This window comes from Micrasema longulum, unplaced genomic scaffold, assembly GCF_059751315.1.
Source record: "Micrasema longulum isolate JH-2025_06_02 unplaced genomic scaffold, ASM5975131v1 h1tg000191l, whole genome shotgun sequence".
NCBI classification, from domain to species: Eukaryota; Metazoa; Arthropoda; class Insecta; order Trichoptera; family Brachycentridae; genus Micrasema; species Micrasema longulum.
Genome location: NW_028277396.1, coordinates 1,195,861 through 1,206,225, shown reverse-complemented (window position 1 = coordinate 1,206,225; position 10,365 = coordinate 1,195,861). Strand labels below are relative to the sequence as shown.

The 10,365-nt window shown below is 33.1% G+C and overlaps 1 protein-coding gene across 1 annotated transcript in view; it reads right to left on the bottom strand.

Moving 5' to 3' along the window:
- Positions 1 to 8,060: 8,060 nt before the first annotated feature.
- LOC148283836 (opsin-2-like) overlaps positions 8,061 to 10,365 on the bottom strand; it is a 74,782-nt gene continuing 72,477 nt past the window's right edge. Inside the window, exon 4 of the mRNA XM_088243158.1 lies at positions 8,061 to 9,172. Within this exon, the coding sequence (XP_088099284.1) occupies positions 8,061 to 9,172 (1,112 nt within the window). The remainder of the gene's footprint in view (positions 9,173 to 10,365) is intronic.

The window sequence follows — 10,365 nt, the reverse complement described above, 5'->3', positions numbered from 1 at the left end:
ATTTTCCATGTATTTATATAAAGAGGTGTTTTTGCACTAGAATATTTCATAGTTCCTGGACTGACACCCGAACCACCTTCATATAACAAAAATGATTAAAACACGTTGCGGTTGGTGTACTAATACAGTGTCCTATGCATCATTAGGTGCGGAGAAGGAATGAGAGTGATGACGGTAAACTTATTTTGGAGCACTTCTGTAGATTATATTGTAATATAGAGTTTTGGAAAGCACAGATCTTTCTATCTACATGAGTATAGAGTTTACAAACAACTATGGAATATGGAAAATCTGTGCTATCCAGAACAATAATTATAATAATGACCCGAAATAATTTTAAGTGGTCTCATAAAAAAGTACTTTATTTAATAAATACCATCATGTTAGTCCACTATGTTAATGCCGATTCAGTAAATAATATAAAACAACACACTTTTCCCATTTTCACGAAAATATTTGGATGATATAATTTTTAATTTTTGTGGTCCTAAAATAAACATAATTTTAAATCGAAGTTTAAAAATCACAGTGTCGTCAAAATAATAAGAAATATGTTTCACAATATTAAATTAATAGTACCTAGTATAATACCACAAGGATAGTATTTTTTTAAATCACTAAACTTTTTCATTGATCAATTTAACCAATTAAAAGCTCTGTAAATCCTGGACTAAATCCATTTTAAATATATTTTCTTCGTCTTTGTTGAGATCTATCTTGTGTGGTATATTTTAAAAAATAAAATACATTTTATTACAGAAATAGCTTTTTCGCCTTACATAAACTTCATTCTTACATTAATTTAGTGTTACTCTTTTTGTGACACGTTAACACAAAAAACTCAGCCACCCTACTATTATATCACTATTATGAACAATTACTATAGTGACTTATATTTTTACATATAGGAATATTATAAAACATAATGAACAAACTAAAAGAAGTAATCATTTGATGGACAACAAAGAAAAGCAATAAATGAATATTTATTATGATTAAAAAGTCATAATCTGGATAATTCTTTTTTTTCTGACTCGATGAACTGGATGATCGATGTTCTGTATAAATATTACATTTAATACAAATGATAACTGAGTTATTCATTAAGTGTTGCAATACGGACATGATTGAAATACGACAAAGAGGGAAAATACAAAAATCACAGAATAAATAAAAAAAATAATAACATTAATGATCGACAAGATACCACGATAATTAACTAAAGATGCAAAAGATAATATTACTTTTGTTATTTTTTTAGCGAGTTTTTCAATTTCAAAAATAAATAATCCATAATGTGTACTTTTTTATTTTCATTCATTATATTCTTGTCCTGGTGAGTGTATGCGAAAAATACACCTTGTTTACATGTTGATGCTAACAGAAAAATATTTTTTTTGGTTTTGATTAAACAGAAGTACGATATGTAAATATTTGTACCTCAGAGGCAGACGGATGCAAATCCAGAATTTGATGAAATGACATTTAGATTTTCGTATCCAGTTTATGATAATGTCCATTGATTTTGAAGAAATGTAACTCTTTTAATGAAAGAACCGATGTATTAAGATACTGAAAATACAAATGAATGGTATAAATTATTAGAAATCACTTAGAGAAAGTAGATTCTCTAGGCTTTGGTTGAACATTTGACGTTTGGATTTGCATCCGTCTGCCTCTGAGGTACAGATATAAAAAAAAATGAAAATAATCGTATCATGAAAACGAAGTTAATTAAAATTAAAATTCAATTGTTTGAAAGTATGATATTTTAATTACATTGCGACAAACAGTTTAATTGACCTTAGGCCAGACCTTGTGGGGTAAAAGGCTACATGAAAAAAAATGTAATATAATCTCGTAATTAAGGTTGCAGTTAAAAATATTTAATTTCGACCCAGTCAGGAAGCGAAACCAAAACGTTATGTTTGGTCGGTTAACACGCTCACTATTACGCCACAGGGCATTTAAGGACTTATATTACAATATTAGATTTTACAGATAATTGTATATTACATTTAAAATGTATAAAAATTAAGTTAAAATTGAGATGTTACTAAGTCAAGCTAGTACCTAAAAAAACAAACTTTCGATAATAGATACATATAAAATGTTTAAGAAATAGTGTATTTTTAGAAATAATACAATTTATCGCAACTAGGCAAATATCTTTGGTCTTCCAAATCTATACGTAGGGAAAAATAAATTTAACAATGTTTGAGTATGTCCAAATGCTTGCAGACTGGCTGGATTTCCTCCCTAGGAAATTATTCATATTTAAATTTATTTCAACAGAGGGAAAACATTTTGAGAAGAGAATATGGAAGTCTAGACATTTACAGGGCTTAATACATTTCATTGGCTGGTTTAAGTGTCCCCTTTACACACACGTAACATTCACCATTCTGCCTATTTTTAAACATCCACACTAACTCAACTTCCTTCTTACATCTGTTAACTTTTGTGAAGTAAACAGTCAGTGGAGTAAGAAGTCAACAGATGGAAGAGTTGAGGAAATAGGGATGTCCAAACATAGGCAGAATGGTGAATGTTAAATAGTGTGTAAAGTGACCACTTAAACTAGCTAATGACAGGTCATTAGCCCTGTAAATGCTTAGTCTTCCATATTCCGTTCTCATAATGTCTTCCATCTCTGATGCAACAAATTTAGATCTAAATAACTCCCTGGGGAGGAAATTCTGCTTGTTTACAAACGTTTGGACATACTTAAAACCTTGTGGATTATTTGTAATTCAAATGAGTAACAAGGTGGTGATTTTTTTTCACACAACACATAGAAAATCTAATTTATTCTTATTTTATCAGAAACATTTTAAAACGATATGTTTTTTCTAAAAACTTCAAATGAAACATTTATAATTCTCTTTTTTAACTCGAAACTAACTTATTAATAAGCCACACAATCTCACTTTTTGACAATCTTACTACATAGTTTAAAATTAAAAAAATATAACACTCACAACAAACGTGTAGGTTTTTTAACACTAACAAATAAACGCAATTATTATTAAATAAGGACATAATTTGCTAACATTCAACAGACAGACATTAATTTTAAAACAAGTAACACGCGAAAATAGTTGTTCATAGTACAATAAAAACAATACAAATGACTTAAATCCATTACAAGAAGTGCTGCTCTTTTATTATAAGGTTCTACACGATAAATTAAGGGCATTAGAGAAAATCTCTTCACTAGTTATTAACTACCAGATTTTTCATTATTTGTAACGTAACTTCAAACTTTATTGGTATGTGACAAGAAATATCTGTAAAACTATCGTACAGTTTTTATCATAAATTGCCTATACAAATATAAACTTAGATTTAACCCAAAATGTCGGCTTCGAGCTTTAAAATGATGGGGTAGTTATTACGAGCTCTTTCATTTCACGTTTACCAAATGCGGTGAAAATTTTATTAATTACCTATGGGATTCGGTGTGAAAACTGTATGAAACCCTGTCGTAAAAAAATAAAGATACCTACATTACACGTATACATACTTGGCCCATATTATTTTATGTCCTACAAATTACCTAACATAACAGGTTTTATGTAACGAAAGATTTTATTTTTTAAACCGAGACAACATTCAAAACCTTTCTCAAAATACTATTTAAGATTTACACTAGTAATATTTAGAATTGTTAAAACCAAAAATATATAGGCCTCATTGATAAATAGTATTTTCACACATCTACGAATAACTTCATTAAGAATATTGTCAAAAAACACATGAAAATAGTTTTATTTTAAATAATATTCTTATAACCGTGGTTTAGCGAAGTTATTTAAATAAAAAACATTTTGTATTTAATTCATTTCTGCCAACAAAAATCTACTTAAACAGGAAATCTACTGAGAAAATAACCGTACAATTTTTTCTGTAGTAAAATTTTGAATTATTTTATAAACCAAAAATTTCACCCTCCATGGCCTTTTCTGAAATTATAATCTTGATCAGTTTTCATTGCAGAACAAAGCAATTTAAAGGAGGGTATTTTAAGATTCCATTTTGTTGATTTATCAAGAAATATAGAATTGAGTTATAGCTTGGGAAGGTTTTTATTAAAATCATTCATAATTTAAATGAACTTTTGTATAGACGAAGAAGGTTACAGAAAGTATCGTACGTACTTGGGTAAGGCAACGTAAAATTCTTATGAAATCTCAGAGAAAAATGCGAGGGCCGGTAATTTTCGTCGTAAATAAAACGACTTCTTGGTTTACGTCTCTTAACAGCACATGGAAGGTGTGCTGACGTCACGCGGCGCGCCGCCAGGAAGGAGTTTCGGCAGCAAATGTATCTCTTGTGGATTAACAAGAAAGGATCGACTTTATAATATCAATTAGGGTAATTTGTCTCTCTGGAGCTGTTTTACACGGAATCTATCTTGAATTTTATGTGCCTATCGAGAAAGAATATTTAAGCACATGAAAACAACGTCACAAAGATTAGACGTCACACACATATTGCGTATTTTGTTGTATAAAGTCACCCAACTTTGATAAAAATTTCAATATCTCTGTAATCAATGACTGTGTTTAGTAAAACACTGTTTAAAATGCAATCTCTCACCGTTTTCTGCTTACTTATTTAAAAAATAATTATTTCACTGAATCAGTTATTTATTTTTTTATTGAAAGCAAATAGTTACACAAATTATGAAAATGGAATACCCACGAAAATGATGAAAATAACGAGTTTTTGGTGTTTATTGCTTTTAGAAAACGGAAACGATTATTATATTTAAACGCACGTTTTATTGCTCAAAATAATAGGAATTTATTTTTCAGAAAAAAAAACAAATACAGATAAGAAGGGTTTAAATCAACGGACTGATACAACTCTTGTAAAATAAAAATAGCTAATAAATAAGAAAAAACACACACAAATTTAGAAAATAACAATAAAAAACTCAGGCGATAGTAAATCAAATGCCATAAAATCTCTTTGATAGACTAGTTTTACCACACTTCTAGCAGATTACGGAAAAATTATCAGAATAGATTATAATTATTACTATTTGAAAAACACGAACGAAGAATGTGAATTGACTAAGCATAGAAAAAGCTCAATTTTATAATCAGTACCAAAATACGGCCCACTTTATATACATACATGTTATAGACACCCTGTAAACTTTAAGTGCTTTTAAGCATAATTTTCCCCCAAGAATGTACACATTCATAAAAGTACCAAGCTTTTTATGAAAGCTCGCTATTAACACATCCCATACCATGTAAAAAATACATTTCTTAGAACTAATATTAGTTAAATAATTTTATTAAGAACACGAACTTGTACTAATAGAGTTAATAGGAACAGGGGAGGAATGAATATTTGTTTTAGGATTTTATTAGCACAAACCCCTCGTTCCATGCTAATCGACAAAGAAATTAAATATACGTTTTGATAGACATTCGTTTTCTTAATAATTTAAATAGCAATGTAATAACTCACTGAAGAATTTATCGACAGCTCGATGGAAAGTGGAAATTGAATTTTCCGATATAAATTATAACATTTAAAATAGCCGTCTACATTTTACATCTTCGATTTTATTCATTCTCGCGATTGTATCATTTAGAAGTTGACATAACATTCATGAAATACAATAAATTTTCATTATGAAGATTTCTTTAATTAGATTTCCCCATACAGTTTTCCTACAAAAATTTTACCAAGAGTAGTATTTTACGGGAATTTTTTTTTTGTCAACAAGACAATATACAGATGGGGCAAAGGGTATGCCCGGGTTTTAAAAATCCGCTGCGGCCGGTGGAAAGGGTAGGGAGTTGGGCAGGGTCTCATTGTGACCCTTACGCTCTACCGTTTTCAGAGCGCATCATGGTTTGGACCGGAGAGTATCGTGGCTTCGCCGCCGCAACTTTTTTACAAAATGGCCGTTCTGTCATCGCGACGCAGAGAGCCATGCGCTTGCGTTTCAACATTCCGCGCAACATTTCGATCCCCGATGGAAAGACGATTAGACGCTGGGTTCGTGCTTTAGAAGAAACTGGATCCACAGCAACGCTTCGTGTAGTTGGAAGACCCAGAACTGCAACAACACGCGAAAATGTGGCCTTGGTGAGGGCAGCAGTCGAAAAGTCACCCAGGCGCTCTGCTCAGAGGCCTACGAGATCATGCTCGCTCAGGAAATTACACCTCTTGATTATGTAAACCGCCTTAGTCTGTCAAGAAATGCTCAACCGAATCCCTGAAACTTTTGGAGAACTGACGAGGTCCATTTTCACCTTTCTGGTGCTGTTAACAAACAAAATTTTCAGTTCTAGTCCGACACCAACCCACGGTAACTCCGTAAGAGGCGATATGTGCCAAAACACTGCCAGAAGTTTCAGAAATCGACTACAACTACTACAACATTATATTGCTGCTGAAGGCCACCATCTTGAAGAAATAATTTTCAAAACTACGTGAAAATAAACTGTTAGAACTAACAAATCTAATAAAAAAAGCATGTCTACAAGGTCAGTAGTTTTTTTATTGCTCCTCAAAACCCGAGCATACCTTTTGCCCCGCCTGTACAATAGAATCATAGATTTTAAAAGAGAAAAATAATGTACAGTCTTGAGAAAATTCTTAGATTTATATCTAAAACAGAAAACCTGTCAGATTAAACAACGCTCTACAAATAAAACCTATTAATCTTAAAACATTCGTCGGAAAAATAACGATATATATACATTTGCGTTTACCAGATAAAAGTGATATGTGACATTGAGAATATTTATTTTAGTTTATAAAATAATCGATTAAAAAATTAGAAAAACACGCTGGAACCTCATTTTATACGGCTTCGAAATAACACGGCCCAAAAATAAAATAAAAAGTTTTTTTGACCGTTAATTTAACAATGATTAATAGCAATATGATTATACTATTTATTGTTGTATGCCCCACACAGCTCTTTTACTTACTTAGTGTATAATATATGATAGTTATAGTAAATATTTTTTATTACCATTTAAAAAAAATATTTTATTACCATGTTATATTTAAGAAAAAAAAACTTTACAGGATTAAGCAAATTATTTTTTTAGAATCCAGAATCGATTTTTTTACGAGAAAATCTATCAAATATTGTTTTTGTGGTAAACCTTTTTTACATAGTGTTTTTTACAGTAAGGTGTGGAACGTATTCTCCGCGTAAAAAGGTTCTTGTGAATATTAAAGGAATTGTTTGGATAATCTGATCGATTGTATAGTGTAAAAAATAACATACAAAAAATCTTAATTCCAAAAGGATGGAAATCCAAAATAAAGGAAATACTTTTAAATTTGAAAAAAACAGTACATTATATCACAGAAAATTAACCGAAAATAGTCAAACCTGAAAAGTTCCTAAAAAAAAAGTTAAATTTGTCTAATTGTTTCTAAAACCCGTCTTGCAATAGATTTGAAACATCCAATATTTGTAAAATCCTATTGGCAGTTGAATGGTAATAATATTTATTTATCATTTTATGTCTTATGTATGTCTTGTATGTCTTTCATATGGTAACTTTAATTTAAAAGAACTTGTATGTTACCACCGAAAAGCGTTCTTATCTATTTTTAAATATAAAATCATAATGTACAAAAATGTAGTCACAAACATAAAAAATCACAAAAAATAATTCTGCGCTTTTGAATCCGATAGTGGTTAGCATAATAACGTGCAACTGTGTGCAAAATATCAACCAAACATTTTGTTGGCTTTATTTTTAATACACTTTGTAGGCATTTCGTTCTGTGTTCAATTCATAATTCTCTTTCAAAATATGGCTTCTCTCCGTTCATATATTCCACTTGTGACAGAGCTTTGCGAAAACATAACATGTGTAGTATGTATCCCAGCGTTTCATTCAAATTTCGCGATTACCGGCTTTGAGATGATTTACAACTGGGAATTCTTCGCAGTTAATATTGATTAACTTTACGATAAAGGAATAAATAGTGCGAGATATGTTAGCGTTTAGACGTCTTTTACGTTTTGCAAAAAAACATTTTGTCCTTGGTTTTAAAATGGGGTTTCAAGTAGTAATCGAATCTTCGGATTTCATTCGTTGGATTTTTTGCACGACCTTTTTAATGCTGTTGGGTCGCTGCATAAATTGCGGCTTGACGTACCACGAGGGGGGTTGCAGATCCTCGTTACCGTCTATCGTTTTAGGGAGCTCACTAATGTCGATTCCCTTCGTCACACAGTGGGTAGAGATAGTCTTGATACATTCAACCGCCGGAGTGACGCTGTGGCCAAGACCGCGCCTGGAGGAGGCATCCGCGCTCGGTTCCATGGACACCTGCTTCTTACCAAAGGGGACTTTCCCCATCTCCACCACCTCCACATCGTCCTCGCTCGTTATTTCGTGGTCCCTTATGGTACTCTGCAATCTGTGGTTTTGCTGATCGACGGACCAACCCTGGCGGACGGTACTCCGGCGACGTCTCTCCTTTTTGGAAAGAAGTAAATTCTCACACTCCTGCCGAAATTTTGGATGGGTTACAACATACACGAAAGGGTCGATACAACTAGCCAACTTGCAGCACATCGCGGGAATCATAGATATAATAGGTTTGATTAAGTGCTTGTACCCAGAGATACCCATGAGAGCCACGATGGAGTAGGGCGTCCAAGCCGCGAAGAATAGGCCTATTACACAGATAACGATTCCCGCTAACTTCAACTCAGTCTTCATCTTCTCCTTTTCTTTGCAGTGCTTGGACGATAGTCGCACGCTTCCGGTCACCTTTCTGCCGATATTTCTAGTGGCTATGACGACGCGTAGAATTTTGGCGTAGCAGAAGAAGATAATTACAAATGGAAGAACCCAAGCGGCGAGAAAAAATGCGAATATGAATATCTTGTGGTTTCTGTCGTCAGAGAGATAGTCGAAACTGCAGCTGGTGAGGTAGCCTTCGGGAACATAGCGCCCGAGGCCGATGTCCAAGGCGGGGATGATGGCGAAGAAGCCCCCGTAGAGCCAGACCAGGACCACGGACAGCTTGGCCCTCAGGCCCGTGATGGAGCGGAGGGGCTCTAGGGGGTACACCACTACACTGTAGCGGTCGAAGGCGATGGCGGCAAGAGTGCCGATGGATACTGTACCTGATAAGCCACCGACGAACCCGTATATATTGCAAGCTGAAAAATATATAAAATCACATAAAAAAATTACACTATAAAGAGTTATAAATAAATGCTTAAAGCTGGGTTTACACGAGGACAATACCTTGTCTTGTCCCAGTTCCGTGAATAGCCTCGACCCCACGGGACTTGGAATTGTCGGAAGACGATAGTTCCGATGTTGGGGCAGGACAATATTGTATTGTTCTCTTGTGAACGCTTCTTTATTGATAACTTTTGGACGATAAAATTTTACGATGAGTCATTTTCAATACTCATAAAATTTCCGACTTTTAACTATAAATCGGAGTTGAAAACATTTACTTTTCAACAATACCTGGCAGGTGTACTTCAGTGGGGATTGAATTGAAATAGCCTTCTCCGTTATGCATTTTCCCTCTTAACGGCTCAAAAGATTTAGCCTTGCGACAACTAAAAATCTGGTGAATGACTGCTGAAATTTTTCAGATTGCTTTACATGAGTGCTCTGCTAGATAGCCGTTGTGTGTTTCTTCCGTCTGCCGGAATCCTGAATTTAGTGTAGATGCGGTACGTTTTCAATTTCATTCGAAACAATTCCATTCCTCTGATTAATTTCTAAAAACGACATTTAAAAAGTCCTTTCCAGCATTATTCTAGTATAAAAGTACAAAAAGGCACTATAAAAGTTATTCTCAAGGTACCAATAAGATCACCATTTATAGAAATCTTTAAAGTCTTTTTTGAGCATGAGATATGCCTAATAAACGCTAAAAGTATTCTTCAAGGTGGATTTAGACATGGACATCGTCATTTTCCTGCTCAGGGACATAAACATATTTTTATTTTTATTTTTTATTTATTTTTTATTTTTGCACCACAACAGGCCAGGAGGCCCAATTACAGTGGTGAATTACATCACAGAACACCCAAGCTTGAGAAAAATCACATTTTAATTTTTGTGTTCTCACCGGGAATCGAACCCGGAACCTTCCGTCTGTGAGTTAAGCGTCTTGACCACTACACCACGGAGGCCGCCATAACAAGGACAAGAAATAATATAATTGTCAATATTTCTGACTTAAATACAACATTTGGTCAAAGATGCGAAGATTATTTTTCCGCCAAATTGTTTAATATGCTTATCTTAAATTTAATTACCCGATAACTAACACATTTCTTAAAATAATTCAAAATCTGACTAAAGCAAATAAGCATAGAAGAAATAAAAA